The sequence below is a fragment of the Salmo salar genome, chromosome 04 (genome assembly GCF_965601325.2).
Source record: "Salmo salar chromosome 04, fSalSal1, whole genome shotgun sequence".
NCBI lineage: Eukaryota > Metazoa > Chordata > Actinopteri > Salmoniformes > Salmonidae > Salmo > Salmo salar.
In genome coordinates this window covers 48,464,675-48,491,099 of record NC_138294.1, presented here as the reverse complement: position 1 = coordinate 48,491,099, position 26,425 = coordinate 48,464,675, and the positions used below count along the sequence as shown (strand labels likewise).

Here is a 26,425-nt window from a genome sequence, read left to right as displayed (position 1 = left end):
ACCAGTGCCCCGACACAATCCTGTCTCAGAGCTCCACGTACAATTCCTTAGACCTCATGGCTTGGTTTTTGCTTTCACATGCACTATCAAATGTTGGACCTTATGTAGATAGGTGTGTACCTTTCCAAATCATATCTAATCAATTGAATTTACCACAGGTGGACTCCAATCAAGTTGTAGAAACATCAAGGATGATCAATGGAAACAGGATGCACCTGAGCACAATTTAGAGTCTCAAAATCAAATACAATTTTATTGGTCACACACACATGGTTAGCAGATGTTAATGTGAGTGTAGTGAAATGCTTGTGCTTCTAGTTCCGACAGTGCAGTAATATCTAACAAATTCACAATGACTACCTTATACACACAATTGTAAAGGGATAAATAAGAATATGTACATATAAATATATGTATATGGATGAGCGATGGCTGTGCGGCATAGGAAAGATGCAGTAGATGGAATAGAATACAGTATATACATATGAGATGAGTAATGTAGGATATGTAGACATGATTAAAGTGCCGTTATTTAAAGTGACTAGTGATGCCTTTATTAAATCCATTTATTAAAATTGTTAAAGTGGCCAGAGATTTGAGTCTGTATGTTGGCAGCAGCCACTCTATGTTAGTGATGGCTGTTTAACAGTCTGATGGCCTTGAGATAGAAGCTGTTTTTCAGTCTCTCGGTTCCAGCTTTGATGCACCTGTACTGACCTCGCCTTCTGGATGATTGCAGGGTGGACAGGCAGTGGCTCGGGTGGTTGTTGTCCTTGATGATCTTTTGGTCTTCCTGTGACATCGGGTGCTGTAGGTGTCCTGGAGGGCGGGTAGTTTGCCCCCGGTGATGCGTTGTACAGACCGCACTACCCTCTGGAGAGCCTTGCGGTTGTGGGCGGAGCAGTTGCCGTACCAGGCGGTGATGCAGCCAGACAGGATGCTCTCGATTGTGCATCTGTAAAAGCTGTTGCGCCTTCTTCACCACGCAGTCTGTGTGGGTGGACCATTTCAGTTTGTCCGTGATGTGTACGCCTAGGAACTTAAAACTTTCCACCTTCTCCACTACTGTCCCATCAATGTGGATGGGGGGATGCTCCCTCTGCTGTTTCCTGAAGTCCACGATCATCTCCTTTGTTTTGTTGACATTGAGTGTGAGGTTATTTTCCTGACACCACACTCCAAGGTCCCTCACCTCTTCCCTGTAGGCTGTCTCGTCGTTGTTGGTAATCAAGCCTACCACTGTAGTGTCGTCTGCAAACTTGATGATTGAGTTGGAGGCGTGCATGACCACGCAGTCATGGGTGAACAGGGAGTAAAGGAGAGAGCTGAGAACGCACCCTTGTGGGGCCCCAGTGTTGAGGATCAGTGGGGTGGAGACGTTGTTTCCTACCCTCACCACCTGGGGGCAGCCTGTCAGGAAGTCCAGGACCCAGTTTCACAGGACGGGGTTGAGACCCAGGGTCTCGAGCTTAATGACGAGTTTGGAGGGTACTATGGTGTTAAATGCTGAGCTGTAGTCAATAAACAGCATTCTTACATAGGTATTCCTCTTGTCCAGATGGGATAGGGCAGTGTGATGGTGATTGCGTCGTCTGTGGACCTATTGGGGCGGTAAGCAAATTAGAGTGGGTCTAGGGTATCAGGTACGGTGGAGGTGATATGATCCTTGATTAGTCTCTCAAAGCACTTCATGATGACAGAAGTGAGCTACCGGGCGGTAGTCATTTAGTTCAGTTACCTTAGCATTCTTGGGAACAGGAACAACGGTGGTCATCTTGAAGCATGTGGGGACAGCAGACTGGGATAGGGATTGATTGAATATGTCCATAAACACACCAGCCAGCTGGTCTGTGTATGCTCTGAGGATGCAGCCAAGGATGCTGTCTGGGCCGGCAGCCTTGTGAGGGTTAACACTTAAATGTTTTACTCACGTTGGCCATGGAGAAGGAGAGCCCACAGGCTTTGGTAGCGGGCTGTGTCAGTGGCACTGTATTGTCCTCAAAGCGTGCAAAGAGGAAAGAAGTTGTATAATTTGTCTGGGAGCAAGATGTCGATGTCTGCGACAGGGCTGGTTTTGTTTTTGTAGTCCATGATTGACTGTAGACCCTGCCACATACGTCTCGTGTTTGAGCCATTGAATTGCCACTCTACTTTGTCTCTATACTGACGCTTTTCTTGTTTGATTGCCTTGCGGAGGGAATAGCTACACTGTTTGTATTCGGTCTTGTTTCCAGTCGCTTTGCCATGATTAAAAGTGGTGGTTCGTGCTTTCAGTTTTGTGCGAATGCTGCCATCAATCCACGGTTTCTGGTTAGGGAAGGTTTTAATAGTCACAGTGGGTACAACATCACTGATGCACTTGCTAATAAACTCGCTCACCGAGTCAGCGTATACGTCAATGTTGTTGTCTCATAGCAAACGGTCTGAATACTTATGGAAAATAAGGTATTTCTGTTTTAGTTTTTTTATACATTTGCTAACATTAAAAAAAGCGTTTTGTCATTATGGGGTATTGTGTGTAGATTGATGATAATTTGTTTTATTTAATCCATTTTAGAATAAGGCTGTAATGTAACAACATGTGGACAAAGTCAAGGGGTCTGAATACTTTCCGAATGCACTATATTTGCCATTCCTTTTGCCTCATCCCTCTCAACCATACCATTTTTCAATTCCTCACCAATCCATGAGAATTTAACAATTTTTACAGTCATTTTCTTAATGGGTGCATGCTTATTAGTAACTGGAATAAGCAATTTCATAAATGTGTCAAGTGCAGCGTCTGGTTGCTCCTCATTACACACCACAGACAAACAAATATTATTTACATCAACAACATAGGAATAACAACTAAACTTATTCTATGACCTCTTATACACTATATTAGGCCAACCCTTTGGAACTTTGGTATTCCTAGATATGGCTACTATTTTGTGATCCCTACATCCGATGGATTTGGATACTGCTTTAAAGCAAATTTCTGCGGCATTAGTAAAATGTGATCAATACATGTTGATGATTTAATTCCTGCGTTGGTTGTAACTACCCTGGTAGGTTGACTGATAACCTGAACCAGGTTGCAGGTACTAGTTACATTTTGAAGCTTCCTCTTGAGTGGGCAGCCTGATGAAAGCCAGTTAATATTTAAATCACCCAGAAAATATACCTCTCTGTTGATATCACATACATTATCAAGCATTTCACACATGTTATCCAGATACTGACTGTTAGCACAAGGTGGTCTATACCAGCTTCCCACCAGAATGGACTTTAGGTGAGGCAGATGAACCTGTAGCCTTATTACTACAACAATATTTAACATGAGGTCCTCTCTATGCTTTACAGGAATGTGGTTCTGAATATAAACAGCAACACCTCCACTTTCGGCATTTCTGTATTTTCTGTAGATGTTATAACCATGTATTGCTACCACTGTATCATCAAAGGTATTATCTAAGTGAGTTTCAGAGATCGTCAGAATATGAATGTCATCTGTTACTAACAAATTATGGATTTCATTAACCTTGTTTCTTAAGCTACATATGTTAACATGGGCTATTTTTCACACTTTTCTGGGATGCTTGATTGTTTTCATTGCTTTACTGGGAAGCTTAGCAGAAGTAGACATATTCATGCTATTTATGTTTGTGCAGGGTGAGCTGCACACAGTGGACTTCCTACTAGGGCACACCGCCTCAGTGCTAACAGTATAACTCTGCTTCATAGGCACATGATTACAATAGCTGTAGGATCAGTAGAGGCATTCATGTTTTTGTTGTGTCTAACTGCTTTCTCACATGTCGATTGGCAGTAAAGAAAAAACTCTTCAAACTCATTGTTTTTAAAAACAATTAGTAATTTTATTTAACCTTTATTTAACTAGGCAAGTCAGATAACAACTAATTCTTATTCACAATGACGGCCTACCAAAACGCAAAAGGCCTTCTGCGGGATCGGGGGCTGGGATAAAAAATGTAAAAATGTATAAAATATAAATATAGGACAAAACACACATCACGACAAGAGAGACAACACATCACTACATGTAGAGAGACCTAAGACAACAACACAGCAAGACAACAACACATGACACCACAGCATGGTAGCAACATAACATGACAACAACATGGTGGCAACACAACATGGTAGCAGCACAAAACGTGGTACAAACATAATTGGGCACAGACAACAGCACAAAGGGCAAGAAAGTAAAGACAACAATACATCATGCAAAGCAGCCACGACTGTCAGTAAGAGTTGAGTTGTTGAGTTGAGTTTATTTTATTTTTACAGGGATAGTGCACATTAATCAACGTTTCAGTAAAAGTGACGGTTTTAGCCAGCCGGCTAATTTTCAATCGCAGTCCCTGGACAGGTTATTAAAAACAATTACAATATAGACAATCATTGAGCAGTGAGCACACGCAGAACAACATAGGACAAGCAAGACATAGCATACAGACAGAGCAACATAGAACAAAAAGCAACAAGACAAAATCCATAAAAGCAACAAAGTGTTTCCATACCTCACAAGCTACAGACAACATGGAAAGCGGCAATACACAGCTAGGGATTGTGTTCACAAATCTGATTGACCTTCAGCCATGTCTTCATGCATTTTGTGAAAGTGTGGTATGTGGTGCAGTTATGTGTGTCTGATGGCAGTGTATTTCAGACATGGGAAGCTCTCACAGAGAAAGCGGATTTACTAAAGGTGCTTTTCCTTAACTTCTCTAGGAAAGGGGGGCAGTATTGAGTAGCTTGGATGAAAAACATGCCCAAAGTAAAATGCCTGCTACTCAGGCACAAAAGCTAGAATATGCATATATTAGTAGATTCGGATGGAAAACACTCCGAAGTTTCTAAAACTGTTTGAATGATGTCTGTGAGTATAACAGAACTCATATGGCAGGCAAAAACCTGAAAAAAAATCCAACCAGGAAGTGGGAAATCTGAGATTTGTAGTTTTTCAAGTGATTGCGTGTCCAGTATACAGTGTCTGTGGGGTCATATTGCACTTTCTAAGGCTTCCACTAGATGTCAACAGTCTTTAGAACCTTGTTTCAGGCTTCTACTGTGAATGGGAAGAGAATAAGAGCTGATTCAGTCATGTGTCTGGAAAATTGGCATGACCTCAAACATGCGCACGGCCGTGAGAGCGAGCTGCCTTTCCTTTCAATTCTAAAGACAATGGAATTGTCTGGTTGGAATATTATTGCAGATTTATGATAAAAACATCTTAAAGATTGATTCTATGCATCGTTTGACATGTTTCTACGAGCTGTAATGGAACTATTTTGACTTTTCGTCTGGACTAAACTCGCACGCTTAGTGAATTTGGAGTGCTGGACTAAACGCGCGAACAAAATGGAGGTATTTGGACACAAAGATGATCTTTATCGAACAAAACGGACATTTATTGTGGAACTGGGATTCCTGGGAGTGCATTCCGATGAAGATCATCAAAGGTAAGTGAATATTTATAATGTTATTTCTGACTTCTGTTGACTCCAAAATGGCGGGTATCTGTATGGCTTGTTTTGATGTCTGAGCGCTGTACTTAGATTATTGCAAAGTTTGCTTTCGCCGTAAAGCTTTTTTGAAATCTGACACAGCGGTTGCATTAAGGAGAAGTTTATCTATAATTCTGTGCCTTACACTTATATCTTTTATCAAAGTTTATGATGAGTATTTGGAGGCAAAACATTTCTGAACATTACACGCAAAATGGGGTTTTTGGATATAAATATGAACTTTATCGAGCAAAACATACATGTATTGTGTAACATGAAGTCCTATGAGTGCCATCTGATGAAGATCATCAAAGGTTAGTGATTAATTTTAGCTGTATTTCTGGTTTTTGTGACGCCTCTCCTTGCTTGGAAAATGACTGTGTGGTTTTTCTTGTCTAGGTGCTGTCCTAACATAATCTAATGCTATGCTTTCGCCGTAAAGCCTTTTTGAAATTGGACACTGTAGTTGGATTAACGAGAAGATTATCTTTAAAATGGTGTATAATACTTGTATGTGTGAGAAATTTGAATTATGAGATTTTGTTGTTTTGTTGTTTGAATTTGGCTAGCATCCCACATGTCCTAGAGAGGTTGGGAACTATACAGTCACCTCTCATGGCAGACCTTGTTGATCTGCTGCCATATGTTTGGGTTTTCTGTTTAACAAAAATACTGAGTGGAGGGGGAGCCAGGCCATTTAGGATCTTGAATACAAGACATGGTGTATTGCACAAGATTTTCCCAATTCAGGAGCTCATGCTTTCTGAGAATGTAACAGTGATGATGCCTATTGGGCTTCCTATCAAGCACTTTGAGAGCCTGTTTGTAGACAAACTGAATAGGTTTTAATGTTGAACAGCAAGCTTGGGCCCAACTAGTCAAGCAGTATGTTAAGTGGGGGAGTATCATAGATTTAAAGTACAGTTTTGCTACCTCTGTAGTCAAACAATTTCGTATAAATCGGAAAGTAGCTAGGTTGAATTTGGTTATTTGTATTACCTTTTTCACATGCTTTTTAAAAGAGAGGTTGAAATCAAGTATGATGCCAAGGTACTTAAAATCAGATACCTCCTGGAGCTTCAACCCCTGACACATAGACATCTGGCTCAGTAGCATCTGTTGCCCTCTTTGTGAAGAACATGCAAACAGTTTTTTTTCACATTGAGATGCAAACAGGAGTCACTGAGCCACTTTGTAACCTGGACCATTACAGTAGTGAGTTCTTGTGCAGCTTGTTGTTTGCTCTTTGCATGCACATATATCACTGTATCATCTGTATACATTTGAACTTCAGACCCAGTACAGACAGAAGGCAGATCATTAATGTACAGGCTGAACAGGAGGGGCCCTAGTATTGAACCTTGGGGCACGCCCACATCATAGCTAAGAGTGAGCGACAGCTCATTGCTCACTCTGACACACTGAGTTCTGCCTTCAAGGTATGATTCCATCCATCTCAAGGCATTGGGGGAAAAGTTGAACTTGGACAATTTTGTGATGAGAATCTCATGGTTAACAGTATCAAAAGCCTTCCTTAGGTCCAGAAACACAGCCCCAACAACACCCCCTTTGTCCATTTTGGACTTCACATTTTCCAGAAGAAAGCAGATGGCCGTTTCTGTGGAGTGTTTTGCTCTGAAGCCAAACTGCGTGGAGTGTAATGTGAAGGGGCTGTTGTTGAGGTGGGCAAACAGTTGTTCTGCTACACACTTTTCAACAACCTTCGACACCACAGGTAGTATGCTAATGGGCCTGTAGTTACTCACGTCAGCAGGGTTGCCTGATTTAAAAATGGCCGTTATTATGGTCGACTTCCATACCCTTAGAAACACCCCCAGACCAATAGATGTGTTGGTGATCTTAGTAATGGGGCCAATGAGTGACTCTTTGTAGTTTTTAAGAAAGGTAGAGTCCAGCCCAAACACATCTTTGGCTTTAGAGTTCTTTAGTGAGCTAATCACCTTGTTCACCTTTGACTCAGAAACCTCCCTTATGATGAAGACAGGTTGAGCGTCATTTACTAGCACTGAACCCAAGAAACCAGTGGAGGGGTTCTGTGTCAGTACCCTGACAGAGTCAATAAAGTAGGAATTGAAGGCTATTGCTATTTCGACTGCATCCTGTGTTAGATTGTTATTCACCATGATTTCTAATCTTTTTGCAGTGTTACTATGGTCTTTCCCTGTTAACTTTATAGATCAATTTAGAATTTCCCCTTGCTTCACCAATTATGTTAATAAAAAAGTTTGCCTTGGCCTGTCTGATTTCTTTCATCACCTTATTTCTCAACATAGCCTGGATTGTGGATAGAAAAACCTGACTATCAGCTTCCACGTCTGTATAGGACAAGAGATCGTTCCAGTTAATTCCATTAATTGGTTTTCAAAATAGTTTAATTCACTCTTAGGTATTCTTAGTTGATCCGACTTTCTAACAGTAGAGAGGTTAAACCTGCTCTTAAACAGCTTTCTGGCTATAAGTGTCAGATTATGATCAGATAGCCCAGTAACCATACTGAATGATTTCGTCACTCTCTCTGGTTTATTACTGAACACCAAATCAATCTGTGTTTTAGAGCAACAAGTCACCCTGGTTGGCCCTTTAACTAGCTGTGGAAGGTCAAAGGTATTAGTGATCCATTTGAGGGTTTTCCTACAAGACTTGTCTTCATAATTAATATTAAAATCTCCCATTAAGATGACCTCTTTCCCAAAATCACATTCCCTAAGCATGTTATTAAACTGATAAAAAAACACACTTTTGGTGGAAGGTGGTCTATACATTCCAATAAAGGTAAAAGACATTTGGGGAGACAGTGTAATGTTCAGGCCAATACATTCTAGTTCATTATCACATGACCACTCAATTTGTTTACATCGGATATGTTCTTTAATATAAATCATCAGACCCTCTCCTCTTCCTTCAATCCTGTCTCTCCTGAAAACATTGTAGCCAGGCACAATCAAAGCAGCATTTGGAGAGTTTTTATGGAGCCATGTCTCTGAGAGGCAGAGGAAGTCAAGGTTGGAGTCTGTGAGAAGATGTTGAATTTGATCACTTTTTGGAATGACACTACGAATGTTCAAGTGCCCCCCTAGTAGTCCCTTGGGCTTAGCTCGTAGGTCCCAGATGACTCAAGAGTGATTGACACATTGAAAAAAGTAACATTTTCTGTGTTTTCTGACGGATGGGTTTTGGCCGTTTTGAATAGGGGCAGTTCGGTAGCGCAGTTAACAGTCCCTCCCGCTTGCACTGGATGCGGAGAACTAATTAAAACAGCTTGCGTACCAGAAGCAAAGTCATGGATCGCATATAGCGACTTGGGTATGTTTGAAGAATTAAAATCTATCCTGGAGCCGGGTGAGTCGAGAGAAACCATGGGACCATAGCACTCACCCACTTCCACAGCGGCGACGATCAGTGGACGAGGCCATCCACTGCTTTCCACTCCAGTGAGTATCGCTGGCTCGGTGATGTTAGGCCCAGGATTGAGTTGCACATTTCCGGAGAGCAGGAGGGTAGTGAACAGGTAGTTTAACAGTTTCCGATAAATGTTGGACTTGTGTTTGTTACGCCTAAGCGGTTCAGTGGAATAGGGAGCGAGCGACCTTTAACAGAATGTGACTGGCAGAACTGGTGTTTTATGTGAAGGATGACGGCTGCAGTAGATATTTCAAATAGGGGGGAGTGAGGCCTAAGAGGGTTTTATAAATAAGCAACAACCAGTGGGTCTTGCAACGGGTTTACAGAGATGACCAGTTTACAGAGGAGTATAGAGTGCAGTGATGTGTCCTATAAGGAGCATTGGTGGCAAATCTGACGGCCGAATGGTAAAGAACATTTAGCCGCTCGAGAGCTCCCTTACCTGCTGATTTATAAATTATGTCTTTGTAATCTAGCATGGGTAGGATGGTCATCTGAATCAGTGTTAGTTTGGCAGCTGGGGTGAAAGAAGAGCGATTACGATAGAGGAAACCAAGTCTAGATTTAACTTCAGCCTGCAGCTTTGATATGTGCTGAGAGAAGGACAGCCATATTCCTGAGTACTTGTATGAGGTGACTACCTCAAGCTCTAAACCCTCAGAGGTAGTAATCACACCTGTGGGGAGAGGCATTCTTCTTACCAAACCACATGACTTTTGTTTTAGAGGTGTTCAGAACAAGGTTAGGGGTAGAGCAAGCTTGTTGGACACTAAGAAAGCTTTGTTGTGGAGTATTTAACACAAAATCCGGGGAGGGGCCAGCTGAGTATAAGACTGTATCATCTGCATATAAATGGAAGAGCGTGGGGCGTAGGATCGAGCCCCTTGGTGACAGGCAGTGGCTGAGACAGCAGATTTTCTGACTTTATACACTGCACTCTTTGAGAGAGGTAGTTAGCAAACCAGGCCAAAGACCCTTAAGAGACACCCATACTCCGTAGCTGGCCCACAAGAATGGAATGGTCTACCGTATCAAAATCTTTGGCCAAGTCAATAAAAATAGCAGCACAGCATTGCTTAGAATCAAGGGCAATGGTGACATCATTGAGGACCGTTAAGGTTGCAGTGACACATCCATAACCTGAGCGGAAACCAGATTACATACCCAAGAGAATACTATAGACATCAAGAAAGCCAGTCAGTTGATTATTGACAAGTTTTTCCAACACTTTTGATAAACAGGGCAAAATAGAAATAGGCCTATAATAGTTTTTACCCGGTAAGTTGACTGAAAACAGATTCTCATTTACAGCAACAACTTGGGAAATAGTTACAGGGGAGAGGAATTAGCCAATTGGAAGCTGGGGATGATTAGGTGGCCATAATGGTATGAGGGCCAGTTAGGAATTTAGCCAGGACAGCGGGGTTAACACCCCTACTCATACGATAAGTGCCATGTGACCAGAGAGAGTCAGGACACTCGTTTAACATCCCATCCAAAAGACCGCACCCTACACAGGGCAATGTCCCCAATCACTGTCCTGGGATTTTTAATTTAAACTAGTTGAAAGAGTGCCTCCTACTGGCCATCCAAAACTACTTCCAGCAGTATCAGGTCTCCCATCCAGGACCAACTCTGCTTAGCTTCAGAGGCAAGCCAACAGTGTGATGCAGGGTGGTATGCTGCTGCACTAGAAACCATATTCCTAGAAGTTCTAGAAGCAACAACGGCTCAGCCATGACGTGGTAGGCCACACAAGCTCACAGAACGTGAACGCTGAGTGCTGAACCGCGTAGCACAACAAAATCAGCTGTCCTCGGTCGCAACACTCCATTCCGAGTTCCAAACTGCCTCTGGAAACGCGTTCTCTGGAGTGATGAATCACGCTTCACCATCTGGAAGTCCAATGGAAAAATCTGGGTTTGGCAGATGCCAGGAGAATGCTACCTGCCCCAATGCACAGTGCCAACTGTAAAGTTTGGTGGTGAGGAATAATGGTCTGGGGCTGTTTTTCATGGTTTGGGCTAGGCCCCTTAGTTCCAGTGAAGGGAAGTCTTAACGCTACAGTATACAATGACATTCACAGCGATTCTGTGCTTCCAACTTTGTGGCAACAGTTTGGGGAAGGCCCTTTCCTGTTTCAGCATGACAATGCCGCCGTGCACAAAGCGAGGTTCATACAGAAATGGTTTGTCAAGATCGGTGTGGAAGAACTTGACTGGCCTGCACAGAGCCCTGACCTCAACCCCATCGAACACTGTTGGGATGAATTGTAACGCCGACCAGGCCTAATCGCCCAACATCAGTGCCCGACCTCACTATTGCTCTTGTGGCTGAATGGAAGCAAGTTCCCGCAGCAATGTCCCAACATCTAGTGGAATGCCTTCCCAGAAGAGTGGAGGCAACTCAATATTAATGCCCGTGATTTTGGAATGAGCCGTTCGACGAGCAGGTGTCCACATATTTTGGTCATGTAGTGTAGCTAGCTATGAGGCTATACTTAATATTTTGTCATAGAATGAGTCCCTAGTCCTTTATCTTTTACAGTTTCATATCTGTCTTGTGTGTGTGTATGTCTAATTGCTCTCTCACATGTCCATTGGCCGTGTAGAAAAAAAGTCTTAAAACTCATTGTATGATGCACTAGAAATTATATTCCTAGAAATTCCTAAAGCAGAAAGATTTATATCTTACGAATGATGTAGATTTGAATGGTGCTTTTGTATTCCGTATCCATCTGCATTAAAGTCTCAATGCTATTCTCTTCTATTTTACAACTTGCTACAGAAATATTATTAAAGACAGGCCAGCACATTATCAGGTTTTAAACTTGCAGTAGATAAAGAAAAGGTAAATTAGCTAAGAAAGTAATGTCATATTAAGGGATGTGACAAATATATAGATATTATTCCGTACAGCAGTTCACTTAAATGAGCAGGCCAATGTTGGCATTGTTGAGTGGACGTCTTCCAATGAACAGGGCGCCATAACCTTCAAAATATAAACAAATTATCCAAATAAGCAGAGAGAGAGAGAGAGAGAGAGAGAGAGAGAGAGACAGAAAGAGATAGCGAGGGGCTTTTGACAGAAGCCACAGGAATAAAAGGCAGTGAGATCTCAGCGAGTGGTGTGCAACGTCTGGAAAGAGTCAGTGCTGGGTTGGTCACCATGGGTGGTGTAACGAGACCAGTTTTCCTGTGGCTGCAAGTTGTGTTGGGGGTAACTCTCCACAGAGCCCGTCGGACTTTACTGCAGGCTGCCATCCTCTTCTGCGTTTTAGCGCTGCTGGTCTGGGTGGCCGTCTTCCTCTATGGTAGCTTCTACTACTCCTATATGCCCACCGTCAGCTTCTCTGCACCAGTGCACTACCACTACAGGTACTGGGAGACATCATGGAAAGTTTGTTTGGTGCCTTTTTTTCTTCAAATTGAAGTAAAATCCAGTCTTTCTACTCCTTTCACTCACTTTGAATGGATTATTTTAAAAACAAATAATTGCTTTTGCATTAGCATTTAGCTACACTTAACAAAATGCTCTATGCTGTTGCACCTGATTTTTATTTTGTGCTGTTAGTACCATGTCAAGGTAAAAAGCATAGGCCCATAACGTCACACATTTTTTCCTGGCCGCTGTTTGTTCTAGTTCCGACTGTGATGCTACCAATTCAGTCCTCTGCTCTTTCCCTGTGGCTAACATCTCACTGCTGAAGAATGGCAAAGACCAGGTATGCTCTTCACACATAACCATCGTTTCCCTCACCCCCTCTATCCTGAGGTAGATGCTAGTATAATTACAATATGCTAAGAAATGATCACTGTAGTCAGGTATGCTCATTGTCTCTCACAGTATTCTATCCCTCATTGTCTTTCCTAGGTTATGATCTATGGTCAGCCATATCGAATCTCTTTAGAGCTGGAAATGCCTGAGTCGCTTGTCAACAAACAGCTTGGCATGTTCATGATTAAGATGTCTTGCTACACCAACGATGGCCAGACAGTTGCAGCTGTGGTGCGCTCTGTAAGTGCTAAAGTGCCAAGTTTATTCTGTTTGTCTTCCTACCAAACCCCACTATTGAGCCTCTCTAAGCGCTTCAGCGCCAGTTTGTTCTTGGTGGAACATAAGGTGTCCGTTCCTTCCGTTTCCTCCCATATAAAATATCCTCTCATACTTCACAATGTGATGTATTCGATTATTGTGGGGCTCTCTGACAGTGACTGCTTTCTTTTCTCCAACAGGCTATGCTGCACTACCGCTCTGGTCTTCTGCAGACCTTGAATACATTACTGTTCTCTCCTCTCCTACTGACTGGGATGACAGAGCAGAAGCAGCTCCTTGAGGTTGAGCTCTTCTCAGACTACAAGGCCAATTCTGTAAGTGCTGTTTGTGGTTGCCTGTGCATGTCAAATCTGTTTTCCTCTCCCACGGAGCTTACACTTAGTTCACTGTGCCCTCTTACTGAATCAGATCATCATGATCTTGTGATTATAATTTTGTAAGTTAACTGTATAATTTTTTTTTTTAGGGGGGATAGTAGATCAGCTTTAATATTGCAGATAGATTGTGGCTCCCATCAATGTAATTCTCTGCATCATCTATATTTTTTTGTAAATATATAAAATGTATATTTTTTCTTTATTATTTTCCCCTATCCCTACCACCCCTCCCCAATTAGAGTAAACTAATGGACAACAACACTTAGGCTTCTACTTCCAGGTTATACATACTATATTCATTTTACGGACACAGTGTATTTTACAATAGTTCTCTTTTGTCCCATCACCATCCAGTTTTGATTTCTATTTGTCAGGTGTCGCTTGTTTTCCCCAGTGTATTTATCCCTGTGTTTCCTGTTTCTCTGTGCTAGTTTGTCTTGTATGTTTCTAAGTTCACCAGTGGTTTTCCCGGTTGCCTGCTTTTTGCATTCTCCTTTTTCTGGTCCTCCCGGTTTTGACTCTTGCCTGTTTCTGGACTTTGTACCCACCTGCCTGACCATTCTGCCTGCCTTGAGCATGAGCCTGTCTGCCACTCTATACCTCCTGGACGCCGATCTGGTTTTTACCTTTGGTCGTGGACAGACAAATTCTCTTGCCTACCCCTTTGGATGAATAAACATTGTAAGACTCCAACCTTCTACCTCCTGTGTCTGCATTTGGGTCTTGCCTTGTGCCGTGATCCTATTTGCCATATATTTTTCAACTGTGCTGTTTCACACAAGTTCTGAACCTATATACATTTTACGGACACAGTATATTTTACATTATCTTATTTTTAGTCCCACCCTTCAGCTCCACTCAACCCATTTCATTTTTATTTGATGTAATTCGATTTACTTGTGTGAAACCCTCCCTGACCAAGCATACTTCCCTTTCAGCAGCATTCGATGTTCATGTGCTTTCAATTAAACAGTACTCGGACAGACCTCATTTATTAAGAAGTCCAGACAAATACAACCTGTCGGAATAAAATGTCCTCTTTCAAAGTAAGAATGAGTTTTCCCATTTTATTAGACTTTGAATTGTCTTGCAAGCCAGACCACTTAGTCTTGCATTTGTTCAGTGCTGCAAGACTGGCTAACTCAGACTAGTCTTTTTAGGTAATAAGGTCAAAATATTTTTCTCTCTCTTATTATTGATCTCTGCTTCTCTCTACCTGAACATTTCTCTCGCTACAGTATCAACCCACTGTTGGCGCTGTCATTGAGATTCAGTCTAGGCGGGTGCAGGTCTATTCAGCTCAGCTCAGGATCCATGCTTCCTTCACTGGCATCAGGTATAGACCTTCCAATAGTATCCATTTTTTTCTGTTTCAAATCCAGATTATTTGAGGCCAATAAGTCAAATATATGGAATGTAATTGATGTTCTTACCTACTGTTGTATCTTCCTTTCTTTTGTTTTCCTCCTATTCCCCATCCTCCTCTGTTCCTATCTCTGAACCCTTTGTCTTAATAGATACCTCCTGTACAATTTCCCGGTGATGTCTGCAGTGATCGGTGTGGCCAGCAACTTGGCCTTCCTCAGTGTCATTGTGCTCTTTGGATACCTACAGTTTATATGGGGGGGACTTTGGCCTCCCGAGCAGGTCAGGGTAAGATGCGGTCTCATTTTCTCTGTAATAGGACGTTCCCCATCTATGCAGTACATCTATATACCTTACATTAAAATATAACTGCTGTGAGGTGATCCTCAGTACATCAACTTTGTTTTGTTTTTCTTGTCCGTAGGTTATGATGGGAGACACAACTTGCATGCAGTGGAGAAGAGAAGAGGCTCGGAAGCGCATGTCCTTCTCACAAAGTGAGTGAGTTCTACTCTGCAACAGGCATCACGCGCATTGTGTAAAACAAACATAACATGGTTAATCTGAATGTGTTTCAGCTAAAATTCCTCAGAAAGACAATGATCATGTTGCTGAGTAGTTGGAAGAACCTAGACAAGAAGCATCAGTAATACAGAAAGGTGAGGGTGTGAATGTGTGAATAAAAGTGTATACACAAGAGTATATTAAACCTACAATATGTAACTTTTTTGGCAAACGACCACATTTACATAGAAATGTGAGTTATAGATTTGTAGTTCTCATTGAAGGAAAGTCTAAGAAGCGATAGATCTGTTCTGTGCGCAGTGGCAATTTTAGAATGTAAATCTTGGTGGGGAAAACTCCCCCCAAAAAATGTTGCTGCATGCCAGCAAAGACAATACATTAATTGCACTATAATGGTGACAAACGGTGCCCACAAACTATTAGGGCCTACATAAAGCTGTCCCAACAGCAGAGCTTTCTTTTCCACACCATGGACTGAATCATTACCACTGCTACACCGGGCTATCAGCAGAGCCTTGTCTGGCAGCAAAACAGTTAATTCAGCCTCATTTACTGCCTTTTTAAAAAGCATAGCTGATATTGCTGACTTGCTTAAACAAATGTGCTTTCTACTGACATTTGAGATGTACAAACTATGGCATAAGGGAACGATGCGCGGATAAGAGACAATCCGTAATTTCAATTAAGAAATTGATGAGCAAGCTAAGAATAACTTAGTCAATTTAACTATTTGTTCAGCGTTTTTTAAATGTACAGCGACAGAATTCAGAACATGGGTCGTTCTTACAGTATTCTCCCTGTACACCAAGCCAGAACCGTAGGACAAATAAAGGGGGCATATAAGCAGACAATGAAAGCTCTTACAATATTCAACAGGCTATAGGATACATGTGCACCACCATGTCAGAACAGAAGTCTAAGTTATGAGTGGGAAAGGGGCCAAATTATTAGGGTAAGGCACATGGGCTACTAACAGCTTACTACACAACAAACATTTAGTATTACTTTCTTAGCTACAGTATACATATCTCCTCAGCATATTACATAATTTATGCATCGGCATACAAGACATTTTTGGACTTACCTTGTTGTGCTGTGCTCACTTGAACAGGAAGATGAACTCACTGAAGTCTGAGATTTCCCAGTTCCGAGTTTCCAGTTTTTTGGATGCGGCAGAAGTCATGCTGGATTGACAACATGGCCAATGTATTCAACCTTTTCTGGCCTATGGTATTGCATGTGAATGTTTATCCTTTAAAGCTTGGAAAAGAAACCCTTAAACTCAGACATGGACCACACACCCTCTCCACTGAGTAGCAGGCTAGTGATTGCTTTGCAACGCTTACAGTTAGCAATTGATTCCTTCCAAACCACTCATTGTTGAATTTGTGATTTCCAACTTGTTGTCTAATGTTTACGTCCAATGGCCGATGAGCACCGATACGTTTTATCTATAATTTTTCTTCATATGACAAGGATTGAAAAGGATTTGCGAGTAAATGATCGACTTGATTCATGATGATGACTGCTAGTCTAGCTTGCTAGCTAAGATTTTTAAAGAATCAGTCCAATCAAAGCTACGGTATATATAACGTGATTTGACGTCATTTTATCTGTAGCCAATGACCTTGAGCCTTCTTGGATGGGCACTTCTAATGTAAATATGTGGTAGCACCCAAGGAGCTTCAATTTTCAAGCTATGTAGATTTTGTGACGACGTAGTATCCCCATGAGCGACAGAACACTGAGCCAATCACGGCACAACTAGACAACATTAGCAACCCCTACGCTCTGTATTTTCCCCACCACCACAGAAAGCACTGAGCTAGGCTGAAACACCTGCATTTTGGAGCTGCCTTACTCACGAAAGGAAAAATAGACCATGTTTGTATGCGGTTTCGTTAACTCATAAATTTAAAAAAAAATTATAATAAATTACATTATTTGCAAACTGATATGTGACACGTATTGATGGCAAAACAGGCAACAAAATTATTGTTGATATACAATATTTTGGGATATTTCAGTGATTTAGATGGTTCTCTACTTTCTCTATGCTTGTTTTATCACATACACTGAAATTAGGCAAACTATTAGAATTTAAGAAACCAGCAATTTTAAATAAACTGATGTTGATTTAATTTATACTGACTCGTCTCACAATGTGTTAGATTACTAGTTTAGCCACACGTTGTGTTGTGGGTTTGTACCTGAAGAGTAGTTGTGGATTCTGTTTATGTTTTGTGTAACATCATGCTATGAATGTTACCATACTGTTTTTATGTTCAGCAAAGTTGCTGTTCACATTTTATTATTGCATTCTGTCTGGAGCTGGAAACACCAGATGTGATTGGTTCACTGAAGGAGCCTTCGGGTTTGCCAGAGTGTCAAACAGGTAACAGACTCTTTCAAACTTCTTGAGTCGTTTGTAGGAACCTTTTCACTATTATGATAATTTCTTCATTATCTTCTGACAGTTATTTTATGACCTTAAAGGTAGATGATGGTGCCTCATTTCATTCAGCCTAACTCAAACTCTCTCTTCGTCTGCCTCCCTGTATCGGCTCAAGAGTCGTCGTCAGATGAGCCCCCAGTGCTCCTGGAGGCTCTTCAAATTTACGAGACCGATGCAAGTGAAGAGGAGCCTGCTGATCTGCAGGATAGAGGTGCAGTGGCGGGACCCCAGGTGCCTCAGCTAGGGGACTCTATGCTGCGTCAGAGACAGGAACCCTGGTTGAGTCTCTGAACCATAGATCATCGCTCACATTTACACACTCCCAGGTCCCTCGATGTGCCTTTCCCTTTCACGCAGACACAGAGGCATCCACTGAGAGTGAATTCCCTACAGACAGCGACTCCAGATACCATCGCACACAGACTGTTTTTTGTTGTTGCCCGAAAGCAGCACAACAAGGCTCCACGAAAGAAAATAAACAATGTAGGAGAGGCAAGCGGTCAAAGAGGGGACCAGGAACACAGGCCGTGGACACAGAGCTACAGCAGGACCCGGTAATTAACCTCTCCAAAAAAGAGCTCACTGACGCGTAAGTCTCAGTCTTATCTAATGGCCTCTCTTTTGTACCTACATGTACAGATAAACCATTCGATACGAAAGTAGATCTGTTTCAATTATTTTGCAAGATTAAACTTAAGCACATGTTTTCTCAAAACACTGTTTCGGGCCTAGAAACCCAACAAAGAACTGGTACCCATTTTAAACCCAAAAGCAAATTCTGTCCTATATTTAACAACTCCTCGATTATTACTTGTTGTAGGTTAGTCGAACAGATTCAGAAGAACAGGCCCTTAATGAACTAATGAAAGGTTAATCTTTCAAACCTACAGACAAGGGAGTGCTGTAATCGTTTAAGACTATGAAAAATACAAAGAAGAGATTCAGAGACAACTCAGTAATGAACGTTTCTATAGAAAATTAAGTGTTGATCCCACACAGGTGTTCCAAAGGGATATATGCTCTAATCTGGAGCAAGCCCTATTAAATAACCTTATCTCAAAACCTGAATATGAATACCTTTGCTGCAAATGTGCCATACGTCCATGCCTGTACATTTTGCTGAAATTACACAAACCTAAAACACAAGGCAATTAGCACTTTGTGACATCGGGTGATGTAAAAAGGGCTTCATAAATACATTTGATTGAATTATTCAGGCAGACCAGTGGTTGCAGGAATAGGCTCAATGCTAGAGCCATTTTTGAACTTCGTAGACTCTTTTATTAAATCTCACGTGCAAGCATTGCCATCATATGTGAAAGACTCTATAGACTTCATAAACAAGATCTCACCAATAATGGGATTAACAGAAGACTGTATTTTGGTCACATATGTCGAGAGTCCACATACCAGAAGCCCTAGCTGACTATTTGAGACAGATACAAACGAATATCCACCAACAAACTTTATTCTAGAGTTGGCTTAATATGTTTTGATGTATAACTATTTCAAACGAATGGAGCATCGATAGGCTCCACATTCGCTCCGAGCTATGCTAACCTTTATGTGGGTCTTTTTGAAGAACATTTTAACATTAAACGAAAATACATTTTTGAATAAAGTCCTGAAATGGTATCTATATATTGACAACATTTTTTGCATACGGGGAGAAGAGCTGTCAGACTTTATAGCATTACTCAATGACATTGACCCCAATCTCAAATTCACTATTGATTGTGATACTAAACGTGTTCATTACCTCGATATGTGGATTGATAAATCAAATGGTACCCTGTTTACAACTCTGTATAGAAAAGAAACAGGCAGAAATACTACACTGCTCAAAAAAATAAAGGGAACACTAAAATAACACATCCTAGATCTGAATGAATGAAATAATGTTATTAAATACTTTTTTCTTTACATAGTTGAATGTGCTGAAAACAAAATCACACAAAAATAATCAATGGAAATCCAATTTATCAACCCATGGAGGTCTGGATTTGGAGTCACACTCAAAATTAAAGTGGAAAACCACACTACAGGCTGATCCAACTTTGATGTAATGTCCTTAAAACAAGTCAAAATGAGGCTCAGTAGTGTGTGTGGCCTCCACGTGCCTGTATGACCTCCCCACAACGCCTGGGCATGCTCCTGATGAGGTGGCGGATGGTCTCCTGAGGGATCTCCTCCCAGACCTGGACTAAAGCATCCGCCAACTCCTGGACAGTCTGTGGTGCAACGTAGCGTTGGTGGATGGAGCGAGACATGATGTCCCAGATGTGCTCAATTGGATTCAGGTCTGGGGAACGGGCGGGCCAGTCCATAGCATCAATGCCTTCCTCTTGCAGGAACTGCTGACACACTCCAGCCACATGAGGTCTAGCATTGTCTTGCATTAGGAGGAACCCAGGGCCAACCGCACCAGCATATGGTCTCACAAGGGGTCTGTGGATCTCATCTCGGTACCTAATGGCAGTCAGGCTACCTCTGGCGAGCACATGGAGGTCTGTGCGGCCCCCCTAAAGAAATGCCACCCCACACCATGACTGACCCACCGCCAAACCGGTCATGCTGGAGGATGTTGCAGGCAGCAGAACGTTCTCCACAGCGTCTCCAGACTCTGTCACGTCTGTCACATGTGCTCACTGTGAACCTGCTTTCATCTGTGAAGAGCACAGGGCGCCAGTGGCGAATTTGCCAATCTTGGTGTTCTCTTGCAAATGCCAAACATCCTGCACGGTGTTGGGCTGTAAGCACAACCCCCACCTGTGGACGTCGGGCCCTCATACCACCCTGATGGAGTCTGTTTCTGACCGTTTGAGCAGACACATGCACATTTGTGGCCTGCTGGAGGTCATTTTGCAGGGCTCTGGCAATGCTCCTCCTGCTCCTCCTTGCACAAAGGCGCAGGTAGCGGTCCTGTTGCTGGGTTGTTGCCCTCCTACGGCCTCCTCCACGTCTCCTGATGTACTGGCCTGTCTCCTGGTAGCGCCTCCATGCTCTGGACACTACGCTGACAGACACAGCAAACCTTCTTGCCACAGCTCGCATTGATGTGCCATCCTGGATGAGCTGCACTACCTGAACCACTTGTGTGGGTTGTAGACTCCGTCTCATGCTACCACTAGAGTGAAAGCACCGCCAGCATTCAAAAGTGACCAAAACATCAGTCAGGAAGCATAGGAACTGAGAAGTGGTCTGTGGTCCCCACCTGCAGAACCACTCCTTTATTGGGGGTGTCTTGCTAATTGCCTATAATTTCCACCTGTTGTCTATTCCATTTGCACAACAGCATGTGAAATTTATTGTCAATCAGTGTTGCTTCCTAAGTGGACAGTTTGATTTCACAGAAGTGTGATTGACTTGGAGTTACATTCTGTTGTTTAAGTGTTCCCTTTATTTTTTTGAGCAGTGTATATTACAGGGGGACCGCTTCCACCCTGAACCATTAAAAAGAGGACTTCAGTGAAGCCAGTTTTTCAGACTGCGCGGTATATGCCACTCCACAGAGGACAATCTAGAAAAAACAGCGGAGATGCGCAATAGGTTTCTAAGAAGAGGTTACTCTCCACAATGTGTGGACGAAGCTCTTAATTTGGCATTGGGGAAAACACGAGATTAACTCGTACAAAAAAGACCCACGAACACTCCGTAATATTCACCACCACTCCACGCTCTTTTGTTTGGGTTTCAGTCCTGTGTTTTTGTTATGTGTTTGTTTGGTCTTCGTCCCCGTGCCTTTACACCGCACACCATAATTTGGGCTAAATAACAAAAACTATTACGCATTCCTGCATCTGTCTCCCGTTCCTTCATGCCAACGTGACATAATAATCGACCATTAAGGGAGACAGCGGGAATGGCCCGTCCGACGCTGTGACTAGTCTGTCCGGCGCAGCCGCAACTTGGGCAGCTGCAATTGGGCCGTCCGACAACGCCACTTCAGCAGCCACAACTGGCCCATCCGGAACTTTCATTGCGCACACCTGGCCCCTATTCCCACTGCTTGTATTTATGTGCCCTTTGTGTGTGAGTACCTGTGGTGTGTGTTTTGGGCTTTCGTGCCCTTGTGGATTGCGCAGATTACGGGTCTCGTCCTGTGTGTTAATCATTGTGCGTGTGTTATTTATTCGAGGTACTCCTCGCTCTTTTGTTTTGGGTTTCTACCCTGTGCGTTTTGTTACGTGTTTGTTTGGTCTTCGTTGCCTTACACCGCACGTCGTAATTTGGCCTGAATAGAAAACCCTATTACGCATTGCTGCGTCTGTCTCACGAATCATTTATGCCAACGTGACACTCCAGTCTTGAAATGCTTACTTAATTCCCTTGCCTGAATCATTGTAGCAATGACAGAGTTGGTCAGCCTTTGTTATATTTAAGGTTTATTTAGAATTTTACACATGTGCAGCTAATAGCTGAATTGCAGCACAAGTAAATGAAATGAACAAATTTGATGTAGTATACAATATTACAGTTAAGTAGCATAAAGCGGTCTCACAAAGTATGACATCGGGCTGTTGTAGTGTCTGTCAGCCAGAGTAGGGGGAAGGTTCAGTTTGTGACTGGATAGGGTAGATCTGCCACTGTCCGCCATTTGTAATCTTGGGGTTTTGCAAGCTTCTGGGCAGAGGGTCTGCAGCAATGGGTGCAGCCGTACTCCAATGACTGCAATCCCAGGTCACTGCATGCAGAGTTGTAGGAGCTGTGTGGGGGGGGGGGGGGGGGGCATAATGATTTTGGTTGCAAGTCGTTGGATCTTGTCAAGTTGGTTGTGTTGTGAGACCTGGGTGCCATACTGGAGCGGCGTAATCGAGCACTGGACGAACAAAGCAGGTGTAGACTGTCAGGTCTTCGGCGGTAGATGGAAGTGGTGAAGATGGTTTATCATGAAGAACCTTCGGTTCCCTTCATTTTGTTTGAATCTGACCAGTCAGCTAGTTGGTTGAGGTCTTGCTGTATGGTGGAAGTACCACATAAGGGTCTTGATTGGATGAGGTTCAGGTCATCCACAAAGGCCCAGGAGTTGGATAGGGTGCCCTCTGATGCACCATTGACGTGAGCCACAAATACAATTGGACCTAGCCATGTGCCCTGGGGGAAGCCACAGGAGAGTCTCATGGTACTGTATTGCTACACCTGGAATGGAAGTTACAAACCCATGGCACGATCTCTGGTCGGACAGATAATTGCAAAAGGTGTTTCATTGCAATGGTGTGATCCACAAGATCAAAGGCCTTGTTGTAGTCTGTCAGGACCCATGTGCTGGAGGTGCCTCTGGTGTCTGCTGTTCTGGTCTGTTCTGGTCTGCCATGCTTACAAGGCACTGGGTGGTTGAGCATCCATTGAGGCAGCCAAACTGTTGGTTGGAGATGTTATTTTGGATATCCTGTGTCACCCATTCAGCAACAAAACCTTCATACCTTTGCCAGAAGGGGTGTGAGCTAGACGGACCATATCTGGTCAATGCTTGGTGGATTAATATTCGGCAGGAGGACCACTATTACCTCCTTCAATTGGTGTGGAACCACTCCTTCACGCAGGGAGGTGTTGAATATGTCAGTTGGGGGGGCGGGGGGGGGTATTTCAACATCAAATTACTTGATGAATCTGCCACTGAGGTGAGGACCTGGGGCTTTTCTGGTTGGAACGGAGAGTATACTCCTGTGCATTTCCCATGGTTCAACAACAGCAAGGAGTGGCATAGCTGGCAAATATGCAAGTAGGTCTATGTGTTATGAGTCTTAAGGAATGTGATTGAGCAGGTACACCAACATAGTTGAGAATGTCTTTGTGCCTGGGATTGAAGCCTATGGTCCGGGACCTGCTGTTTTCGACTCTCTCTCTCTACCGCACCTGCTGTTTTCGACTCTCTCTCTCTACCTCACCTGTTGTCTCTAACACTGAATGCTCGGCTATGAAAAGCCAACTGACATTTACTCCTGAGGTGCTGACCTGTTGCACCCTCTACAACCACTGTGATGATTATTATTATTTGACCCTGCTGGTCATCTATGGACATTTGAACATCTTGGCCATGTACTGGTATAACCTCAACCCGGCACAGCCAGAAGAGGACTGGCCACCCCTCAGAGCCTGGTTCCTCTCTAGGTTTCTTCCTAGGTTCCTGCCTTTCTAGGCAGTTTTTCCTAGCTACCATGCTTCTACATCCGCATTGATTGCTGTTTGGGGTTTTAGGCTGGGTTTCTGTATAGCACTTTGTGACATCAGCTGATGTAAAAATGACTTTATAAATACATTTGATTGATTTATTATGGTTACCATATAAATCAGAGTGCCCTGAGCTGCAGAATGCTGACCCTGAAGATTACACTGTTACAAATGTAATGTTTCTCCATTTCTTGCAGTATAGTTGTTATTTTTAAACATAACATGCATTATGTTTACACCTTTGCAATACATTATTGTATGATATACCTTGAGCAAATATGCTTTTTAGAGCTGTTACAAGGACCACCATGTGTTGAATGGAATTGAAATTCATTTATTTGGGTCGAAACATATACAGCAAGATATACATTGTATTCCCAGAGGATAGCACTTAAAAGTATTTATTAAACACTTGTTTCCAAAGTGGTCCACGATTTTACTTTGCTTTTAAATACATGTATTTTTTTCTGTTATAGATCACTTATCCTTCATTGCTCCTTGAAACATTAAGTTAAGTTACAATTGGTGGAGTTTTGTTGAAAAGTATCTGTATAGGTAAAAAGTGTTATAGAAAATAAATAAGATTTTGTCTGATATGTGTTTGTGTGTGTGTCAAATTTCATTGGTGAGGTTAATTCAAATGTGAATGAGGGTAATTATGCAATGAATGGAATATGTTTTGACTTGAGTATGAATAAAAGGTTGTTATTTGAAATGTCTTCAAGATAATGTGAATTTTTATCAGTATATAACTGGTCAGCTTTAATGTCCAACTTAATAAATGAAAAACGAATACATTCAATCTTTATTAATCGGGTAAAATAAAGCTGATACATATATGTGTATGTTAAGGATAGACAACAAATATGAGGTTATTTTCTGGTGAAGTAGTTTTAGGTCATTTTGTCCTAGCAGGATGGTAGTCTGCATTGTTATTCCAGTATGAAAAACAGTGATGTTGCTCTAACTTCCTGGCTTTTGATGTGAAATGTGTTTATATGACAGGGGTTTCTTTGTACCTAGTTCACACCAATGTTGAAAAAAGCCAGTGGTGTAAAGTACTTTAGAAAAATCCTATAAAGTACTACTTAAGTAGTTTTGGGGGGTATCTGTACTTTACTTAACTATTTAGATTTTTGACTACTTTTACTTTTACTTCATTACATTCCTAAAGAAAATGATGTGCTTCTTACTCCATACATTTTCCCTGACACCCAGAAGTACTCGTTACATTTTGAATGCTTAGCAGGACAAAAATTGACCAATTCACGCACTTATCAAGAGAACATCCCTGGTCATCTCTACTGCCTCTGATCTGGTGACTCACTAAACATGAATGATGTCTGAGTGTTGGAGTGTGCCCCTGGCTATTCATAAATAAAAAATTGTGCCATCTGGTTTGCTTAATATATGGAATTTTAAATTATTTATAATTTTACTTTGACTATAATTTGACTTTGACTTTTGATACTTAAGTACATTTTTGCAATTACATTTACTTTTGATACTTAAGTATATTTAAAACCAAATACTTTTAGACTTTTACTCAAGTAGTATTTTACTGGGGGATTTTCACTTTTACTTGAGTCATTTCCTATTAAGGTACCTTTACTTTTACTCAAGCATGACAAATGGGTACTTTTTCCACAACTGAAAGACGCAGCCTCTGGTTTACAGTATCATATAACCCATTGATGGTCATAATGTACACCCGTTGACTAATATACGGACAGGTGAGACAAATCTGCTTGCTGCTCATTTTGTACAAGCTGGACATCCTATTAGTTCTCTGAGATACATTGGAATAGAAATTGTCAAGATGTCACGCAGGGGAGGAGACAACGAGAGGAAACTTCTTCAAAGGGAATCTTTCTGGATCCACAGGCTCAACACACTGTCTCCTCTTGGCCTTAATGAGGAGTTTGACATGAAACCGTTTTTATAGTTTCAATATGTCATCAATATATATTTTTTTTATCCTAGTTGAATATTGTATGTATATCACTGTAAATATTGATCACATTCGCTGTGCATGATCATATATTTTGATACATTGAATGTTAATATTGTGAAACTGTTATACATTTTAAAAATGTACCTCCTGTTTCAGGAAGTGATGTCACTGAGTACTGCCCCTATATACAGGACATTCCACTCCCACCTGAGACATGGATGCCTGATGAAGACCTAAGGGTCGAAACGTTGTTAATACATATCACCTGGGAGCATGAGCAGCAGTGTGCAGTGTTTTCCATGTGTTTGCCTACAACTCAAGCACCTGCGGAAAGTACCTGGATGTGTGTATGTTCTTCAGCTTTGGTTTGACACTGAGCAATGGAGTTGGCAAGAGCACAAACAGATCTGGGACCATGGCCGTATTCATAAAGCGTCTCAGAATAGGGGTGCTGATCTAGGATCAGGTATCCCCTGTTCATTCATAATAATCTAAAGGCCAAACGGATTCTTAATTTGTTTATTTATTTAACTAGGCATCAGATCCTAGGCCAGCCCAGCACATACTCTGAAATGCTTTATGAATA

General features: G+C 42.1%; 1 protein-coding gene across 1 annotated transcript; it reads left to right on the top strand.

Moving 5' to 3' along the window:
* The first annotated feature begins 12,063 nt into the window (after positions 1–12,063).
* Positions 12,064–17,404, top strand: bscl2 (BSCL2 lipid droplet biogenesis associated, seipin). Its single transcript, XM_014196511.3, has 9 exons — positions 12,064–12,313; positions 12,579–12,660; positions 12,810–12,953; positions 13,172–13,306; positions 14,608–14,705; positions 14,887–15,022; positions 15,159–15,231; positions 15,313–15,393; positions 16,371–17,404. Exons 1-8 carry the CDS (start codon positions 12,105–12,107, stop codon positions 15,351–15,353), a joined length of 918 nt encoding a protein of 305 aa, XP_014051986.1. The 5' UTR covers positions 12,064–12,104; the 3' UTR covers positions 15,354–15,393; positions 16,371–17,404.
* Positions 17,405–26,425: the final 9,021 nt, after the last annotated feature.

Bases quoted from the DNA above. Each gene is read 5' to 3' on its own strand.
- bscl2 (XM_014196511.3), top strand. From the start codon at position 12,105: ATGGGTGGTGTAACGAGACCAGTTTTCCTGTGGCTGCAAGTTGTGTTG. The intron at 12,661-12,809 runs GTATGCTCTTCA...TGTCTTTCCTAG, and splicing joins TGAAGAATGGCAAAGACCAG to GTTATGATCTATGGTCAGCC. The intron at 15,232-15,312 runs GTGAGTGAGTTC...AATGTGTTTCAG, and splicing joins GCGCATGTCCTTCTCACAAA to CTAAAATTCCTCAGAAAGAC.